Raw genomic sequence first — 21,794 nt, forward strand, 5'->3', positions numbered from 1 at the left:
ATAGTAAGTCAATAATTTTATATACAGATTCATCATTTTAAGATACTTAGTCATTGTTTTTGAATTACTACCTCATTTTGTGGTCATTATTCTAAGGTACAGAGTAATTATTTTGAGATACTTTATTACTAACTCATTTTCAAATACTAACTCATTATTTTGAGATACTTGTATTATTACTAACACATTTTCAAATACTAACTCATTTTTTTGAGATACTAAGTTATTTTGAGAAACTGAGTCATTATTTTGAGAAACTAAGTCATTATTTTGATATCTTAGTCATTTTTAAGTACAAAACAATTATTTTGAGATACTCGTTATTTTGAGATACTAGGTGATGTTTTTGAATTACTACCTCATTTTTAGATACTAAGTCAATAATTTGAGATACAAAGTCATTATTTTAAGATGCTTAGTCATTGCTTTTGAATAACTGCCTCATTTTGAGATACTAACTTGTTATTTTGAGATACTAACTCATCATTTTAAGATACTAAGTCATTGTTTTTGAATAACTACTTCAGTTTGAGGTACTAAGTCATTATTCTAAGGTACAGAGTAAGACACTTAGTAATTTTCTTTTAGATACAAACCTGTTTTGAATTATGAAGTCATTATTTTAAATTACTAACTCATTTTCAGATACTAACTCATTATTTTGAGATACTAAGTCATTTTTGTGATACTTACTCATTATTTTGAAAAACTAACTCATTATTTTGAGATAGTAACTCATTATTTTGAGAAACTGAGTAATTATTTTGAGATACTAAGTCATTATTTTGAGATATTGAGTCATTATTCTGAGATACTGAGTCATTATTATGAGATACTAAGTCATTATTTTGAGATACTAACTCATTATTATGAGATACTAACTCATTATGAGATACTAAGTCATTATTGTGAGATACTAACTCATTATTTTTGAGAAACTAACTCATTCTGAGAAAGTAGATAATTATGTTGAGATACTAACTCATTATTATGCGATACTAAGTCATTATTGTGAGATACTAAGTCATTATTGTGAGATACTAAGTCATTGTTTTGAGATACTTGTAATTATTTTGCGATACTAAGTCACTATTTTGAGATACTAACTCATTATTTTGAGAAACTAACTCATTCTGAGAAAGCAGATAATTATGTTGAGATACTAACTCATTATTATGCGATACTAAGTCATTATTGTGAGATACTAAGTCATTATTGTGAGATACTAAGTCATTATTATGAGATACTAAGTCATTGTTTTGAGATACTTGTAATTATTTCGCGATACTAAGTCACTATTTTGAGATACTAACTCATTATTATGCAATACTAAGTCTTTATTTTGAGATACTAAGTCATTATTGTGAGATACTAAGTCATTATTATGAGATACTCAGTCATTATTGTGAGATACTAACTCATTATTTTCAGATACTAAGTCATTATTTAAGGTACACAGTAATTATTTTGAGATACAAAGACATTATATTAAAATACTAATTATTTTAAGACACTGAGTCTTTTTCTTAAAATACTAACATTATTTTGATCCAGTTTCTCATTATTTTGAGATACTAAATTATTGCTGTAAGATACTAATGAATCCATTTGAGATACAAAGTCATTATTTTAAGATACAAATTATTTTGACAAACTAGATGATTATTTTAAGATACTAACTCATTATCTTGAGAAACAATTTTTTTTAGATAACTCATTATTTTAAAACACCAACACATTATTTTGAGAAGGCTTTTCATCATAATGACTTATAGGATCTCACTTTTACATTACACGGGCAGAAATGGGCCTTCATAGAAACAAACACACCACTATGTAATTTGTAATTATTTAATGGTATTTTTCTCATTTTTACCATATTCTGCTGTTTGAATGCCAATGTATCAAACATCATTTGTCTACTTGTTAATGCATTGCCGTCATGTTTCTCACATTCTTCTCTGATGCCATGAAATACTGTCAGTTGATAGTCTGCGTGGTGTCAAACTGGCCCTCAAGTGAAAGTTTTGATTGCAATAAAGGTCATTTGACTTTGCCGGTTCCTCTAAGCATGCATCCATCATGCTTCCCACTGCGAGAGTTGACCTTTGCCAGACATCATAGACACCCCATGTTCCTGAGCCTGTCATCCTTTGCTTCCATTACTGCTCATCTTCAGGGCGTAACAACCATCAATTTTCATTTCCGTGGCATGTCTTGTCCATGTTGGCTATCCATCTAGGCTTTTATTATGCCGTTCTAATGACAGTTTGTGTGTGTGTGTGTGTGTGTGTGTGTGTGTGTGTGTGTGTGTGTGTGTGTGTGTGGAAGTTGACGGGAAGTTCCAGTGACTTGAAGCCTTTTCTCCCCGCAACTTATGACATTACATGTTGATTAAAACTTAAAAATTAGAATAAGCACCATTAATCTGCCAACACTACTGTCTAACTCAGCAAACACTTTATGGCCCCCCGATTGGCCTTGCTGTTATTATTCTGGGTGGCAAGTTAATACTGCTTTCACGCACATTTTAATTTAATTCCCAGAGATAAAACATGCACACAGTAATGCAGAGGTTGTACAAGTGAAGTCATCATCAAGGAAGTATTTTCCAATATTTCATACATGCTAACATCACATTTTACATTTGCATTTTATGCTGTAAGGTCAGTGTTTAAACCAAGTTGTAATCGAGTTTTGTGTCCACGTCTCAAAAGATTTTTGGATTGCAAAGCTTATCCCTAAACTAGAGGACCCATGAGGACAAATATTGACGTATCCCAATTAAATATAGTAACATCACAAAGATGAAACACACTTTTTTTCATAAGCGACTTGTCTTTCCCTTTATGACCTGTCAATAGCCTGTGTCAAAATAGGAATGAAAAGCCAGAACAACAAGCAGCTGAGCCTGCAAAGGAGAACTTAACAGTCTTTCCCTTTACTGCTGCTGTCGCTCAAACATGTCTCCAGGGCTTCATGCGCAGTTATTGAGAAGTTTTAAAAGGCTGGGGTTTTTGTACCCTCAAAGGAAATTGCTGTTTCTCATGGTGCAGTGCTTTTGCCATGATGAAACAATAATTGCAGGGCTTGGAGGATATGAGATATTGGATATTGTCATTAAAGTATGAGTTGTGCCATTTTATTTAACATGAGGAAATTATATTCCAAGAGTGTCTTTAGTGTACATGCTTTTGGAGGACTCTGAGCAGGTGCCAGATTTAGAAGAAGTGTTTCGGAGCTGCAGCACTAATGTGATACTGTTTCACAGCCCAACAAATAATGCACATACTGTAGTGTGTGATTATCATGTTCTCAGGATACAATGATGTTGGACATTGTTTCCACAGATTAATAGGACGACATTAATTAGCCGTATCCTGTCATTCCATTAGCTAGCTTGGTATTTACGATTCTGATGCACTTTGCAAAGCATGCTGGGAAATCTGGTTAAATCCTCATTGAATAACAAAGACTTTGCTGTGCCCGGCTTGTCAGAGAGGACGCTGATCATGTTTGCGTGTTGTTTTTGTAAAAAGAAAAAAAAAAATCCTTTTTAATGCCAACCTCAATAAGCTTCAGGTTCACATGGAGGTCTCTTCCATCACTGATGATGTTTACTTGATATGATCCCCTCATAAAGAGACACATTGTATTTTATGTCTGTTACTGCGTTTAATGGTACGTCCCAATATGCAAAGCTACACTGTCTCAGAGTTCAACCACAGTTTGAGGAGATTTCCTCAAGTTCATTGGTAATCCAGTGGTTGACCTGATTTCTCTAGTGGAACATCTTGCAAACCACCCCCCTGCTTCTCATGTTTCCAAAGGTACATGAGTGCAGTTAGAAAACCTGTAACATAAACTAAATTAAATTGAGTTGAGTTAAATTGAGTTTAATTTAATTTAATTTTGTAAATTTAAGCCCCCCTCCCCTCAATTTTTTTTAAAAATATTTATAATATAATATTTCCTTGACTACACTGACACAGTGTTTCCCACAAAACTAGAGTCTATGTTTGGTGGTAGCCTCTATGTCCCCCTAAATGAAGAGGTTTTTGCAGGTCATTGAATGCAGCATGGAGCTAATCTTGAGTTCTTTTTTATCCCTAAATAGTCTTTAAAGTTTGAGTCATGGAGTGGATAATTGTCTGATCTGAGCTGATCAGAATAGATCGATGGATAAGAGGAGCAGCTGCTGCAGAGGCCAGTGAAACTAAATGATCAGTTAATGATTAAATTTCACTTTTACTGCGCCTGGTGTTCTACTGCTCCATCTCTGCCCAGAGTACGCTTTGCGCTCTAAGAGCGTGGTGCATTGAATAACCAAACAATATATATATCCCAATAGCACTCCTTATGAACGGTCCAGCTACAAAAATAAAAAATCCATACATGGCGGCAGATGTCTAACACAAATAAATGAATATGTAGGAAACCCTGTGATTTGTATTCTTTACTTTGAGTAGTGATGTCACAACACTGTGATTCAATACCTAAAAAAATACTGATTTTTGATACTAAAATTGGGGTAAAATTGACATTTAGGCCATAAAAATCTTTCAAATTAGAGATTAATATAACAAGGCTATAACGTGACAATGAGGACTTTTCTGGGGTGGTAGCAGAGAATAAGAGAATGACTGTAGTAAATGTTAATATTAGCTAGTACCAGTGTATTGATACTGCCTATAATGAGTTTTATAAATGGGTTTTAAATATTCGGAATCGGCACATATTGATAATTTGATATTTTTGACTAGAGAGGTGTTTTCAAATTCCTTACTGAAAGGGGCGAAGTCTGTGCATTTACATTTGGCAGGTAAAATAGATTAGGTACGTCACTAATACAAAAGCCAGATGCTATCTAATACAGGAAACGCATTTGATGGGGGAACAGACTTCGACACACTGCAGGCAAAGAAACCTGAAACCTCCAGTGCAGGGTGGACTTGTCAGTACACAGAGCAAAGTTAGCATTAGCATAGTTAAAGTTTTGACAGCAAACATGATAGAGTGTGCATTTTTTCTATGTAAACTGGCGCCTGGAGCTTTCTTCCACTATCAACCAAAACCCCTGTTGTAGCACATGTTATTTTATGTTTCACACTGCCTGTTGGCCTACAAGCTAACAGACAACATAAATAAAAGATGCTAACTACACTTACCATTCTGATACGTCTTCTAGTTGCTGATTTTGTGCACAACAGACTCCTCGCTTAAGACTGGGTCTGACTGAGGCTCAAACATGTATGGCTGAATCTTTCCGATGTTTCCTCTAATTGTAGCCATCTTGATGCCCATTGCTTTTTCACCAGTCAACCTACAGAAGGCAGAAGTAAAACCTACCGCAAGCAGCAGTGTTCGCGGCTGCGAACCCGGATCCAGGATTTCTGGATGCCTCTTTTTCAGATTTTCTTAATGTAGGAAAACCACGTTAAACAAAATGTTAGCACTAGTCTAAGTACTAATGACTTTAAATGTATTGAGGTAGAAGAATGCCTCAGCAGCCAAACCACCACTGTTGTAGCCATGCCATACATCACAGCAGTTTTCTTACTGTCCATTTTGTATGAACCAAATCAAATTAGTTGTTTTTCAGTTCTGTCAAACATGGACATAATTCATGGTTCGTCCTTTTGGATGTGAGACTCACGCAATTTCACCTTGAAATTGCATCTATATTTGGTTGTTTTTCCCATCCATACAGTCATGCATAATGATTAGACAATGTCATATTCATGTCATATCTGGAATCATATTTATTCATACATTTCCCCAGCAGTTTTAGATCCATAGTGGAGTGTAAATGTTAGTTATTACATAGTCAGTGCTGCCATTTTTATTTATTCAGGCTCTCCATCCCCTTTTGAATTATTTGTATTATTAGCGATTCATAAAACCACACTGCAGCACAACAAATTGCACCTTGTTCTTATCAGACGGTATTGTTGGACTGACCATAAAATTTTGATACATAAATAAGGAAACCACAGGGGCATTCATTTGGTGCACGAAGGTTTGGCACTCAAAGTAAATTCTCACAGAATAACAGAAGCTTATCTATTCCCCTACCATACTGTAGCCTAAGGGAGATCATTAGTGCTTGTAAGAGAAGATGATTATTGATTTTGCCATATTAATAAAGTCATTTGACTAATTATTAGCAGGAGCCTAGACGCATAGAAGTATTTCACAACAAAGTGCCAATAACAGAAAAATAAGACACGTTGATGCAAAGGCCCAATTTACACCTTCTAGAAACATGTGATCTGTATCTGGAGACGCAGTCTTGATAATAAAATATGATCACAGGCCTTTGAATGCACACCTGCTCGTGTCTTCTCGATTCCTCGGGCATTGCGATCAGATCTCAGTATGCCAATTAGATAGGTGGAGCTGGTGGATTTGTTGAGTGTGGTTATCCTTCGCCTCATTGTAAGACACCGTCAGATGATTTGCTTTATATTGGTGCTGGTGAGAGCTCGTTTCACACCTGTTTGCCATCTGCTCGGTGACGACTTTATAAATTGGGGAAATTTGTAGCATGTTTCCGCTTTTGCTTGAACTGTTTTATTCCTCTGCAGTGCGATTTTAAAGAAATGCATTTCTTCCAGATGTGGTCTGAATGATCCAACAGCATTTGAATTGCAATGCAGTACACCAGCATTACCGTGCATTTTCCTTGTCCTGATATCCAGATACAGGTCTGCATGTTAATAGTAGGCGTCATAGGCTCATAGAAATATCTTTTTTTCTATCCTGTTAGTCAAGTTCATCCCAGTTCCAGAACCACTGGTTAAGTCTTGAGTGAATTGACAGCCTTACCTTATGTCCATCAGGCCATGCCAACGCTGCTAGTGAGTTTAATGACTGACTCATACTTTTGTTGGATGGGTTTGAGGTACGTCTACATCCTCTCTTAAAACTCAGACCTTTGCCGTTTTTACTTTTGCTTCTCTGTGCTGTTCCATTAAGGATACGGCACTTTCAACTTGCACATAGGCACTCAGTAGCAAGCTTACACGTAGGACTTGGACTAATATCTCTCAATAAAAGCTGGTGTCTGGTGTCTGTGTTACCATTAACATCTTTGTGCCATATAGCTTATGTATGAGGGTCTTTGTACGTATGCATGTAATCCTATATATGTTGGATTTTGCACAGGGCTGCATGGTTATCAAGAAACATGTAATATGCAGTGAAGACACAAAATTAGTCTTCCAGATTTCTGGATTTCAGTAGAAGTTCCCCCCGAGGTAACCCAGATGCAGCAAATCAGTGCCAAACATTTCATGTTCATACTGCTTTGATATACTCCGATTTCCCCCCACTATTTTAAGCTTTTATTATTTTATGTTTCAGTTTATGGTCTGCACCTTAACCACAATGCCACCAGGGCTCCTTGTAGCTCATTTATATTTATTTTTTTATTTAATTTTGCCACTGCAATTGTCCCATGCTTTTGTATAAAGTGTAGATGTTCTGCTGCTAGACATTAATTCATCATCTGTATTTTCTATATATTCAGAAAACATGCAAAAGGGAATGATGGTATAAGCAGAGGCAAACATGGAGTGCGTTTACATGGACAGTTTAATTCCCTTTTCATCCGGAATGAAAGTTCATTCCTATTAAAACTGATCTTGTAAACACCTAATTCGGAATGAAAATGGCCAATGCGATTGAAAATTCAATCCGATGTAAGGGGCTGGAATATTCCGTAGCTAATTCCGAATAAAAGAATTTCTCGCACTTGTATACACTCATTCCTCTTCAAGTTCATTCCGGTCTTTCCACACATGCTCGTTTCCTTGCCCTTCTGGCGCGATGACGTATATAGCGCAACGCGACTCGTTGCACTCACCGGTTTCCATACACCACAGCACGGTCTTCTACCTTCCTTCTTTGACCTTCTACCTCTCTTCTCCTCCTCAACAGACGAAGCATTAGCAGAACAAGGTTGTTGTCGTACTGCTGCTCCAAGAATATAAGCAAAACAAGCCCGAAAAAGGCACTAAGAGCGGCGGCGTCAAGCATCATGTTATCCGGAGCGAGGACTACAGTGTTTTCTTCTGGTAAACATAAACACGTAACATCAGCCCCGCCCACTATCCAATCAGAAACCTTCCCTGCCCCCAAACCTTGCACGGACCTGAATAAAGGCGATTAAACTGATCTTCCGTGTAAACCCTCATTCGGAATGAATATTTCCCATGTAAACTACCTGGAAAAACTTCAATTCCGAATGATTTCATTCAGATTTATTTCATTCTGAATGAGAAGCCATCATGTAACCGCACCCATTGTGAAATGGGGATTTGATAAGGCTGCACAATTAATTTAAATATTATCGGAACACAGCAATATCCAAATCACAGGAACTTTTTTTTCCGATAAAGACAGAATGTGTCACAATACACTGTTATAAATGAAGCATTGTTTTCCCCACAGAGACGCCCAAACGTGAGCGAAACCATTCTTATTTGGTACAGACCAAAGCAATAATCACATTGTTACATTTTTTCAGTGAAAAAGAAATGCAAAAATTACCATTCCCACTAAAATTGCAATTCATATCGCAATCGCAATATCTGTCAAAAATAATTGCAATATGATTTTGTATTGCATATCCTACAGGCCCGACAGGTGACAGGTTAATTTGTCTTATTTGTGATACCTGTCATATTGGCTCTACGCGGTTAATTAATGCCCATTATTAACATGTGGGAACATACAAGAGAATAAGGCAGCGACTGTTACCACAACCCTGATAATGTATGAACAAATTGAAATTAGAAAGCCACTGATTTTGTACGCTGCAATGTTCTTATTGTGCTGCAGTCTTCTCTGAATGCGACGCAGTATAGCTGAACCATCCAGTGCACCGTTTAGGTTAAAATAGTTATTTGCAGATTCTGTCTTTATGTTTACAGTATGTGCTCTTTTCTGCAAAGTAAAGGTTCAGTGCAACGCCTGCAGCCTTTTGATCCATTTCAATCTCAAAGCATTTTTTTCTCCCTCAGAAAAGGGGGTAATTTTCTGCCTGGAAATATTGCTTATAGTGTATAAAAGAAAGCAAAATGTGTGTTTTGTTAGCCTTGGAGTGAAGAGCTTCCAATAACAAAGAAAGCTCTGTGTGGATAACACGGTCTGTAGCCTAGGCATAGATCTGCAGTCTCCTGCTGATATGTTCCATTTTCTCTGTTCTCTTTGTGCCTCTCTTATTTTACGAGTGTGCTGCGCTATCGCCAGGGCAACATGGGTGGATGAGTGATGGTGTCCATTAGTAAACATAGCCCCCTATATGTGCCATCGGCCTAAAGAGCCAATGTCTTGAACCTCCGTTCTGTCTTTTTTTCTTCTTTTTTCGCCCTCCTACTCTCTCCTCACTTATTTTCTACATTCTTCCCCACTCTTCCTCTTACCTTTTACCACATTGCCCCCCCCCCCCCCCCCGCCCCCACTCCATCTTTTTCCTCTTTCTCTGCCTTCCTCTCCTCCCTTCTCCATCTATCCTCCTTATGGTTGTTTTTCATAGCTACAGCTCTGCAGTAGAGGGAGGGATGAGACCATTTCTCTTCCTCCTTTGTGCACTCATTTTTTTTTTTTTTTTTTTTTTGCGAGACAGAGCGACTAGAGGATGGGTTGAGAATGTCAAGCATTAGGTTGGGAATAGAGCGCTGTTCAAACAAAAGAATAGGCCACTAATATGACAGATGCTGTGTGTATTGCAGAAGAATATTAGCAAATCTTGTTTTTCCCCTTGGCTGAGTAGAGTCAACAACGAGGGTGAGGAATCTGGCTGCTCCATAGACACTTGCAGCTTCCAGTCATGTCGTGGGTGACAAGATCTGCTGTACACTCTTGCATCTTTTTAAACTTAAATCCAAGGAAACTGCTCGGCTTTATAAATATGGATTCATTTTGGCAAGGCTGCATTTATGAACTGGGGTTTAGTTTTTTTTTTTTTAGTTTTTTTTGTTTTTTTCTTTTACACCCCTACAGCTCACACTCAACACAGGCGCTCTACTGTACACTGGGAAAAAAAAATGCTAATTTCACAATTAGCTTTTCTGTAATTAGTACGGAAAGGTAATTGCGGCGGATGTGCAATTAGCATTATGTAAAGTGCTTTTCCCCAGACTTAGGGGCCAATCAGTTTGCCCCTTTACATTCTCCGTTCTGCTGATGATGTGGGAGACGCTTAGTGCCGAGCATAAGAGAACTTCCTCTCCCTCCCACTCCAATGAATGCGATTCACAAAATGAATCAGTTGGGGTCACATGCTCGCTGGAAAGGGGGTTGAGGAAGTTTATGCGTCTCCTTTTCATCTGCCTGCGAATGTGAATGGAGAAGAGGGAAATCACTGTCATAGCAGCCGTTACAGCACAAAGCCTCCTGATTGCATTCTGGACTCTGACATGCTTTTTTTTTTTTTCCTACAGGGAAACCAAATGTTCTTGCGCAGCGTGACTGACTCATTGCCTGATTGCCCAACAACCTCCACCCCCCCTCCCCTCCCAAACACCCCTCCGCTCCCCATATTTTTAAATCCAACTCCAGCTCTGTCCCTTTCTCCATCTTTGCCTCTCAGCTTGCATTCACATGGATTAGTGTTTATAGCAGTGATTGGTGATTAAACAGCAAGTCCAACATGGCTGTGTAATAGAAAATATCACCTCTTTGTCGACTCATTGTGCTTATGACCGTGGTGCCTTAAAACTATCAGGTAGCTTTGCTTTAACCCAGATATGATTTTTCTTCTTAGGTCTCAAACGTCAGAACAGCTCAGTCAGCAGCACTTTCAAGTTACTGGACTGCAATAAAGATGGCAGGTAACTAACATGCTGATTATTTCATCATTGATAATTGTGGCTCCAGTTTTTATTCTCATGTTTTGCCCTGTGCTCACCCATTTTAATCACTCTACAAACTATGAAAACCCTCCAAAGCCCACGCATGTGTGATGTGTTAATGAAAATAGAAACCTTTTATATTAAAAACAGTGTTTGCAAATGTTTTTTAAAAATAAGGAATCCACCGATCCTTTTTTTCCGAATGCCACCACTGATATTTTTATGGTGAAACCGTTTTTTTTTTTTCCCCTTCAGGATTTTACTGTGGCCAGGGTGAAAAGGCTTCTGTCACAGTATTTAGATTGCTATGAAATCCAATACTAAAGAAATTCTTAAAGCATATTTGCTCTCGGTTTGGGCTTTTCTCCTCCTACTGTGCAGTTTAAAAAATGTACCAGAGAGGGCTTGAAGGCTGGGGAGTGTGAAAAAAGGAACACGGTTGAAGGTTTTGAATCTTGCTTTATAATTCAGCTGCACCTTTTTTTTCTTCCAAGTGATCTACTGTCCTTGAACATTGTGCTTCTCTAACTGAGCTGCGCATTTTAACCACTGGATACTAAAATGAGCAAGGTCTAGTGAAATAAATATAGCTGTGGCACATTTTCAGCTCAGTTGTGGACAATGTGAGGGGCATTTTAAATGTGTACTATGCAGGATTTTCTTTACAAAACAACATATAGGCTCATTCAAAAGTAATCCCTCTCAATTATTACTACTGGGCAGTTAATTGAAAATTAATCTATACTGACATTCAGAACCTCTAACTGATGTAATCCTGCCCACGTCAGTAATTTCGTTTTTTTAAATTCTGTTAATACTCTCTGACTGTGTGTGTTCATGTACTGTCCCTTTAAAAACATACCTCTCTGTGTTGTCATGTGACTCTGCCCAGTCCAATCCATGACCTGGAAGCAACATGGAGGAGAACTCCAACACCTAGCCAAACAGAAATAAAATGCTGTCTGTCGTTTGGACACATTTTGACTCTCATGAAGAAAGAAATCAAATGTTAATGCTGCAAAAACATTGTTTCAGTGACCAAAGGTAACACCACCAATATGTTTTAGCGCTTGGGGCACAATCATGTCACCAAATATGAACAGTGCATGGCTCAAAAAAACAGAAAGAGACTGATAAGCACCCAGCAACAAGTGCTTTCACGAAGCAGCTTTTGAGAACACAAGCATTTACAAAGGCTACACAATATTCCAAATATTGAAATATTCAACTGTGTGTTTCCTTCCATTATTTTAAAATCACAAAGATAAGATTTGCATTTCATTACAAAAAATACCACAGCTTTAACAGTCGAGCATATTTAAAGTACAAACTTTGTTGGTGAAATATGAAGGCAAAAAACAAAAACAAGATAATCGTTCTTTAATCATAATCGAGATAAAATGTTCAATTAATCGTGATATCACCAGCCCTACTTATGACCCTCGAGAGGTTTGTGGCGGTCTGTTTATCTGCAGAGACTCTGCCTTCTGCCTGTGTTTTCTTATGTCGCCTTTCAGCGTGCACATGAAGTCGGGACTAGCAACCAGGTGCCACCATAAGTTGCACACGTCCAAGAAAAAGCTATGAAAATGGCTGACACTTTGCCAAGAAAAAACACAAATATACTGAGTAGGTCTGCAACTAACAGTTATTATCAGTGTTGATTTATCTGTCAATAATGTTCTTGATTAATTGATTAGTTGTTGGGTCAGAAATTTTTGTCCATAACCTGAAGATGTTCAGTTAGCTATCATTGATGAGTAAAGAAACCAGAAAATATTCACATTTAAGCTGGATTCAGAGAATTTTTACTTTTTTCCCGTAAAAAATGACTCAAACAATTAATGGATTATCACTTTAGTTGGTGGTTAATTATAGTTAAACTAATAGATTAATCAATTTATCGTTGCAGCTCTAATAGAGGGGCAAAATGCCAATTAATTGGAGTGAATCTGGGTTGGCTTTCACTTTCGCTTTTGCTGGTGATACTGTGTACAAACAGTAGCCAACCATCCCTGCATAGTTTACCTTTAAAATACAAGTAAACAACTCAAAAAGTCGGGCTATCCAAGGATCTTGCGGCTCCTAATATTAATGGCAAATTTTGGTCTTTGAGATGTAAAGCTTTCTCAATGGCAAACACTGCTGAATCATTTTAATAGCCATCAGCTACTTCCATAAATTTGCACACAAAAATTAAAAACGACCCTCCTTTAGGGTGTGTATTTATTTTTTATAGACATCTCAGCACGGAAACAAACTTTATGTGATGGATAAAACCTGTAATTTGTGTCAGTGTGGATAAGGGGAAATATTACCATGTCACATGGGGCAACAAATTCACAGAGCTCATGTTCACTTGCTTGTAATTGTTGTCGTCCTCCAGAGAAATCCTGCTAATGCAGCAAAGTGAAACAAAAACAACATGAAAGATGAGTACAATGAAGAAGATCCATAACACCAGATTATAATAACGACTCATATTTTTTCCTCTCACGTGCATTCTATCTTTTATTGCCCCTGCTATAAGACAAATGGGTGTTTCTGGAGCACCTAATTCACATCAATATGTATATGTACTACACTCATTAGTTCCACCTTAACTTCTGATGCAGGGAAGTCTCATCAGTCTGAGCTGAGTGCACACATCTCATTCCCTGAAACTCCTACGCCCATTTGTTCTTCAGCAAACTTCAAAAAGTAATTCATTGGCTTATTTGCATTGTTTAATCTTCAAGTCCCAACAGACCCACTTGTCGCCCCCCTACCCAATCTCCCAGCTTCCCCCTCAGCCACCCAAGCTGACTCACATGCTGTCGTGAGCAGTGTTTAACCTCTGCCAGCTTTAAAGCGAGTGGCATCCATTTTGCTTTGAAGCAAGATACTTAAATGTGCTGGCGGCTTGCAGAAAAACAGAGCGCGTCACATCCAATGAGCGTGTCCCCTCCGTGCTTTCTCTCCACTGCTATCCCCACCCATCACGATCCTCACCTTCCCACACCACGCCTGGAAGAAAAAAAAAATCAATACTGCTTAAGCTAACTGGGCATATTCTCCCGGAAAGGAAGCAGGGCTGGGCATAGTAAACTGAAAGCGCTATAAAACATATGGCTGCATCGAGGAGGAAGTGCTTGTGCAGCGTTTTTTTTCCAGGGAGCTATGTGCCCACTTATGCATTCCTGCGCCTGGATGTGTACCATTATTCAGCCCTTCTGCCCCCCTCCCAATCCCTCCCCAGCTCTGCCTCCATCCATCCACTCTATCCGCTCCATCCCAAGCGGTGTCTCTCCACGGGCTGTGCTTAAACAAACACATTACTAAGCTGAAATATCTGCAAGTGCCGCTTATTTCTATACAGCCATTGTTTCAGTCCGTCAGTCAATGGGATTCGGTGAGCTGGCCATCTTGAGGCAGGACATGTATTGATGCCCATTTGAATAAATCAGGAGGTGGAGGCTCTGTATATATATGCTACATCACCATTTTTTCCTGTAAGGCTGTGCAGCTCACACGCCCAGGTGTCAAGCCTGATTTAGTTTCCGTTTTGATAAATGCAAAGTCCAGAGTCACTGCCGGTATACCTGATGCTTGCACACTGCCAGGCAATTTGCTGACTTTGAACCGGATTAGCATGCACATTGCAGACTCTTTATCTTGTACAAAAAAGCTCTTGGCTTTGTCCCTAATGACACTTAGCAAAACACTACCCCGTTCTTAATCCACTCGATTGGAATTGCTAATTATCTTTAATGCAGATTCACAGATAATTGTTCTCTCATTTATACTGTGAACTAATCTCATTTTTGCGTCTGTTTAGCCACCAATAATTATTGCTTCATGACAAAAATGGCAACAAATTTTATTTTCAGGGAGTTTCAAATCCATTTTGAAATACATGAAGAAATATGTCAGAAGCTAACACGCTGATTATCATCTTAATTGTATTGTTAAACAAAAACTAACTCTGTAGAAATATTGTTGCTCCAGTGATTTGTGGGTTAGCAGGTTCACACAGTTTGGTCTCTCTAGAATGTGTAGTCAGTGAAAGTTTCTTCCTATCAGTTTGTACAACCCCAGTTCCAAAAACGTTTGGATGCTGTGTAAGTTAAAAACAATGCAATGATTTGCAAATCCTTTATGACTTATATTCAGTTGAATACAATACAGAGACAAGATGTATCATGTTCATACTGATTAACTTTGTTTTTTTGTAAATATGAACTAATTCTGAACTCGATGCCTGCAATACATTCCAGAAAAGTTGTTACAGGGGCAACAAATTGTGAGAAAGTTGTTGAATGCTCGAAAAACACCAGTTTGGAACATTTTAATTGGGAACATATGATAATATCATTATTAGATATGAAAGGGGCATCCTCAAAAGGCTCTGTCGTCAATAAGAAAGGATGGGACAAGGTTCCGTGTGAAAAGCTGCGTAGGCAAATGCCATAAAGCTTCAATTAATAGCCTGGGCTATTTGCTTAAATCACTGAAATCAAAAGGCTTATATTTGGGACAGGCCTTTAATTCCTTTCGCACAAAATCACCAAAGATGGGAAATACAATCAAATTGTTTCTTTAAACCAGTACGAATATTACTTGTCTAAAAATGAGGCTTCAGATAATATATCAGTTAGCAGTCATTCATTTGATCTAGCTACTACAAACTGTTTCAGAGAGAGAGTGAGTTATAGCACTTGAGGATTATGATACCCAGCATACAGACACAACACCACTTTATCCTGTTAAAACAATACTCGCAACTTGGATTCATTTCTATGAAAGGAATCTAGACTAAAGGAATATGAATAACTTACAAGGTAATCGAGGAATGGACACATAATTTGAGGTAGCCAACAACCCGCTTTTATACATCCGAATAACTTCTATATGCGTCTCATTTATAAACATTGCGTACGCACAAAACAAGGCCTGAAAGAGGCGTACCCCACTTCCCACACAAAATTTGTGATCTATAAAACAGACTTGATGGGAGAAACTTTGACCCATGCATATGAACATTTTGGAGACGGAAAATTGGCGATGCAGATGGTGAGGTGGCAGCCTGATTGCAGAAATTGCCAAATATTTTTTTGGCGAACGCAGTTTTTGTTTTTTGTTTGTATGTACATTTTTAGTATGGATCCTCAAAATGTTCTATGAATTGGACCCCAGGCTTCTAATTGAGACAGGTGTGTATTTGTCAAAAATTTGTAGCCTTACCAGGCTCGTAAAAGGGACTGGGCATTTAATTGAGGTTTTACGTAGTCAAACAGTTTAAGAACAACGTGTCTTAAAGGGAAATTTCGGTTTATTTCAACCTGTCACGTATTGTCCTAAATTTGTTTCCAGTGATTAGTGACATAGAAATAATAGTTAGCATGTTAGCCGTTAGCCTAGATACAGCCAGGGCGCATAGTAGCGTCAGACCTGTTAAAACGTAAGTGAACGGGCATACTTCAAGTGCAAAGTTAGTCCACTAAACAAGCTTTTTTTCCACAAAGACCGCCTCATATCGTTAGGATAAATGTCAGAGAACATATAGAAAACGACATGTAAACGTGTTGTCTTACCTTACCGGTGTGCTGCCATGTTTGTTTACCATCTAGCTCTGCTTTCCAAAGCGCGGCTGAAATATCGCGAGAACTAGCAGCAACAGCTGGAAGAAAAAACCAGACAGTAGCCTGAAAAGTTCATTCATTTACTTTATGAAGATTTATAGAATAATGGCTGACTTTTTGCCAGACTTCGACTTTGTGGAGGAGGAATTTGATTTTGCAGAGTTTACATGTCGTTTTCTATATGTTCTCTGACATTTATCCTAACGATATGAGGCGGTCTTTGTGGAAAAAAAAGCTTGTTTAGTGGACTAACTTTGCACTTGAAGGTTGCCCGTTCACTTACGTTTTAACAGGTCTGACGCTACTATGCACCCTGGCTGTATCTAGGCTAACGGCTAACATGCTAACTATTATTTCTATGTCACAAGTCACTTGAAACAAATTTAGGACGATAGGAGACAGGCTGAAATAAACTGAAATTTCCCTTTAACTCACAATTGCAAGGACTTCATAGATTTCACCATCTACAATCCATAGCATCATCAGTCTCTGTAGATTAGAGGCAATGCTGAAAACCAACACTGAATGTTCGGACCTTCAACCCCTCAGACTGCACTGCATTAAAAACCAACACAATTTTATAAAAGATATTCCTACATGGGTTCGAGAACACTTTGGAAAACCACTGTCAATCTATAAATGCAAGTTAAGACTCTACCATGCAAAGTGAAAGCCATATATCAACAACATCCACAAACGCTGCTCACTTCTATTCTATTAAAAAAGTGCAGGTACTAAACTGGCCTGGCTGCTGTCCCGACCTAACTCCCATTAAAAATGTGTGGTGCAATATGAAAAGCAAAATGTGACAATGAAGACCTGAACAGCTGAAGTTGTGTACAAGAAAGTAATGGAACAGAGTTTTACTTTCAAAACTTTGACTATTAGTGTTCTCAGTTCCCAAACATTTACTGAGTGGTGTTAAAATAAAAGATGATGTAACACAGTGGAAACATGCCCATGTCCCAACTTTTTTTTGGGAACATGTTGCCAGCATCAAATTTAGAATGAGGGTATATTTACAGAAAACAATAAAGTTATAACATATTTGTACCTAACGAAATTGAATATGTGACAAAAATGTTTTGCATGTTGTTGCAATCTGTTTTTATTTATGTTTTACACAGTTTTTTGGAATTGGCGTTGCACTATGGGGGGAAAAATCTCCCCCACTCACTGGTCATTAAGGTAGCTTGTGGACTTCCTCACCATTATTTCATCCCAAACCTTCCCGAGCACCACACACAAGTGCAACCCACTGTGCCAGCTGGCAGGCAGTTGGCAGCCCAGTGCAGGATTAACTGGTACCAGTATGCTGGCCTATAAATAGAGTCTACCAACTGCTTCAGGAAATGAACCATGATGGAGCCTCCCAAAGGCCCACAAACAGGTTGTGCTTTTTATCCCCTCCTCTCTGTCAGGATTATAAGTGCGAGGGAGAGTGAGTTCCCTAATGTTTATTACCGTCTCTGTCGGTCAAACCCACTGTAGGTGTGCACTGTAAAGCACCTGCTTTTATGATCTTTATGTGTATAAATGCCCTCTGTGATTGGGGCCAAAGCCAGTTTTCTTCACACAAGATTTTTCAGAGGCACTACTCTGCAGCCTGTGTGCCGCCTCACAATGGAGGGAGCCATTGTTTTTCTCCAGCACTTACCCCTAGCATTGATCCTCTGTAGTGGAACAAGCTATTCGCTTTGTATGTTTGCCTGCACTTCCGCTTTTGATGGACTCTCGGGATTGATCCTGGCTATGCAGTCATTATCTCAGCTCAGTAATGTTAGTTTAGGTGGAACCTCCGGAAGAAAGACACCAGCAGGGAAGAGTAGCTTAAGAAAAGATCTAAATGTTCCAGGATTAGATGTGGTGTGTGTGATTTTGATTGTGCTGTGTGTTGTGTGCCACTCAGAGCGAGATAGGTGAGAATCTGTGTCAATGCGGTGTTTACTTAGCCCAAACTGGCCTGAAGAATAAGGACAAAATTCAGCGTACCCTTTGACTGCAGTTTAATTTACAATGATTTAGCTAGTGCTGCTTTATTGTGTCATCTCCAGAGGAAGGCAGACTCCTCCACTGAAATTCCAGAAACCTTGTGCACAATAATCTGCGTTTTGTGAAGCCAAAAGATCGAGCTTAGGGTCCAAAAGTACAATATTTATTTTTTTTGTGTGTCTCAAAAGTTTTCATTTCTTGCAAACCTCAAGTCCCCCCCTGCAGCAAGGCCAGTGGAAATGTTGTGCTGGCTGGCCCTCAGGTGCTCTAGAATACATACATCGTCAACAAGTTGCTGGTGTCAGTTGCAGTGGTGAAGGCCTTGACATGTTCATAACATCATGATGTGCTTTAAACTGTGAGGGAAAACACTAACCACGTTTTGTTAACAAACTTGAGTTGATGCATTTCATTCAGCTCATCTCGACACTGGAGCTCATGTTTTGAGATTACTTTTATTCATTTTAAATAGAGGACAGCTTGGACAGCATCAGCATGCAGCACAGCATCCAGTTAGAATGCAATACAAAAGACAAAGACATACATAAGCATGTAAAATTATCTGAAACAATTTCACTTTCACCAAGAGTGCTATTTTCTTGACCCTTTAAAACTGACTTAAATTCCGCTGTAGTAACCAGCCATGACAGCTTTAGCACCTTCTGTACATTACTCAAGACCAACACTCTGCTGTCATCTGGATCTGTTTTTTAATATTTTATATATTTTTCTCACAGTATAACAGTGGATGAAGTCCAGGCCAAAGTGGCACTCGTCCACGATGAAGAGCGGGTTCTCTCGGACGATGAAGCAATGGTGAGTTGTCTTTTATTCACACAGTTAATACTATAAGGCTTGTACATATAGTGAAGTCTGAAGGCCACCCAGGGGCTTTGCCTTGAGTCAGGTTGTGTCTAAGGCCTGAATCCATGTCCTGTCTGACCTTGCGATGCTTGGTGTCCTTGACAACAATAACAAGAGTGTGTAGCAAGATGTTTATAATACACAGTATATCATCGAACACATTGGTATACCACATTTCCACTTCTCTGTTGGAGGAGATATCCTTTAAAGGATGAAATACATCTAATGAAAAGACCAAGCTAACTGTAACCAACTATTAAAATGGCTAAGTAATTTCCTAAAACAACTACACCGCATCTAATGTGAATGCTTCAACATACCCAATATTACCCACACAGTCTCGTCATTCAGTTTAGCATTTGTCAGATTTGCCAACAAGAAGCTGATATACATCTTCATCCACCTTGGCTTCTCTGTGCTTTTTGTATCTTGCTTGGGTTGACTGTCTGTCTGCCGGGGTTCGCTGTTTTCCTCCACTCGTACAACAGGGTCCCTTCCAAATTCATTTGAATTCTGAACAGGACGAGCACAGTTTCCCAACAGTGATTTTCCCTCAAGCTGCAATGTGCGAGAATGCGGCTGTCGGTTTCACTTTAAACTTGTTGAGCCTCCCTCTTACCAGGCAGCAGATATCAAAATCTCTGGCTGTAAACAAAATGGCTAGAGCTCAATTTTTTCCCTCTTCTTCTCCCTGTTCCCTTTACTACTATAAATGGCAATTGGTATGCACAATCATACACTCCTGCAAAAAAAAGAAAAAAAAAAAAGAAAACGTCTGCTGGGTTCTCCTACTGCAGGGCAGGAAAAGTTCAGCTTGTGAGTAGGTTGTCACATTGCTGAAAATGTGTTTACAGAGATGTTCAAATTTCTCACAAATTAAGTTTGCAGCATTTCTGGTTGAAAGTAGAAATGTCCTCCGCTCTGTACGGGGTGACAGTGCGCATCTTGCATTGGCTTGCTAATTTTAGCTGCTTTAAAATGTCTAACCAGAGGAATTGTCAGGATGTTGTGGTGGTAGTATGTAACAGGGTAAAAAAGGAAAGCTAAGCAGCACCATCACTGTAACCAACATGAAAGACTGCCGGATGGGAAAAATCAGTGCTCGTTTGTTATTTCTGCTGGCTAATGGGGAGGCATTCCTAATGAATTGAACTGCATCTGAAGAGGATGAATCAGTATGAATATGCATGAATATGAAAATGTGTGCTTAACTGCAACCACAACAAACAGCGATCAAGCCGGGCAAATTAAACAGGGCGCCATTGACAGTAGTTAACAGGCAATTTACATTAGAAGTGACAAGCGGTCCTGTGTTAGCACCTTAATCAAGGTCCAAGGGCAGAAACAGTTGTACCGTACGAGAAGTTAATTCTGTGTACTGGGAAGGATTTAGAGAAGTGATTTTGCTCTGTAACAATCTATTAATTCCTTTCTATCGCCTCCTTGGCATTTCTATCGTAGAAATACATTTTCTGGTGACTTTAACATTGCAATTACGCTGCTGTACAGCCAGAGCACACCCTGAATATGTGTAAATCCTTTCAGATTGATGAATAAATACCACAGTTGTTGGGAGAATGCAATAACACTGCATGCTGTTTTCTTTTATATGTGGACAGGAAGGAAAGGGGGAGTTATTTCCTCATCGGTGCTCAGTTGTAATGTCTGAAGACCTTGATTACTTTTCTACCGTCACACTCAGGGATAGGGCCATATATTGTTTTTGGCACGCTTATTCAATTTATGTCATTTTCACACCTTTTTATTAGTTCCCCCATTCTTTTTCCTTTCTCTTAAGAAGCTTTGGCCTCCACAGAAAATTTAGTTTCCACTTCAGCGGCCCAGATAATTCAAGAACAGAGAGGATTTTCAGGAGAACAATTTGATGATCAAAGGAAGCACTCCACTCGGGAGGGAAAAGGGATATTCTGACGTGGCGCTGCCTCAGTATTCTATCATTATGTTATAGCCCCTCCATTCCCGCAGGAACCTCTGTTAATGTAGATTCAAGTTCACTTGCTTTTAGAAGGTAATCGTAGCTATCCAAGAAGAATGTCTTGTCAAAAAAAAATGAGCCCCGTACATGTCGAGCTGTCTCCTTTAAACACGTGAAACACAGCAGCATAAAGACCTGAGCGGATGCCATTTAAATACGAAACATTTCCACTAAATGTCTTAGCAAAATCTTGCAAAGAGAGGACTGTCCTCTCTGTGGGTATTAACCATAGGACAATACATTCTCAGGAGCACTGATGTGTGACCAAGCTTGGACCGTAGCGATGTGCTGGTGAACAGAGCCGGAGGAAATTGCCTTCTCTCAAGAAATAGGCATTTGTGCAGAGGTGAAATTCACTTATCCATCTACTACCCATCCACCTCCCTTCAAAGCCCCTTACGCAGTCTACCAGAAACGCAGAGAGACCAAGTATAGAATATGTTTTTCTTTGTCTTTTGAACA

At 38.8% G+C, this 21,794-nt stretch overlaps 1 protein-coding gene across 1 annotated transcript in view; it reads left to right on the plus strand.

The window, feature by feature from the left end:
• LOC117245771 (glucosidase 2 subunit beta-like) overlaps positions 1 to 21,794 on the plus strand; it is a 201,829-nt gene that overhangs the window by 15,598 nt on the left and 164,437 nt on the right. Inside the window, exons 7-8 of the mRNA XM_033609260.2 lie at positions 10,772 to 10,838; positions 19,210 to 19,288. Coding sequence (XP_033465151.2) covers positions 10,772 to 10,838; positions 19,210 to 19,288 — 146 coding nt within the window. The remainder of the gene's footprint in view (positions 1 to 10,771; positions 10,839 to 19,209; positions 19,289 to 21,794) is intronic.

The sequence above is a fragment of the Epinephelus lanceolatus genome, chromosome 22 (assembly GCF_041903045.1).
Source record: "Epinephelus lanceolatus isolate andai-2023 chromosome 22, ASM4190304v1, whole genome shotgun sequence".
In the NCBI taxonomy this organism is placed as follows: Eukaryota; Metazoa; Chordata; class Actinopteri; order Perciformes; family Serranidae; genus Epinephelus; species Epinephelus lanceolatus.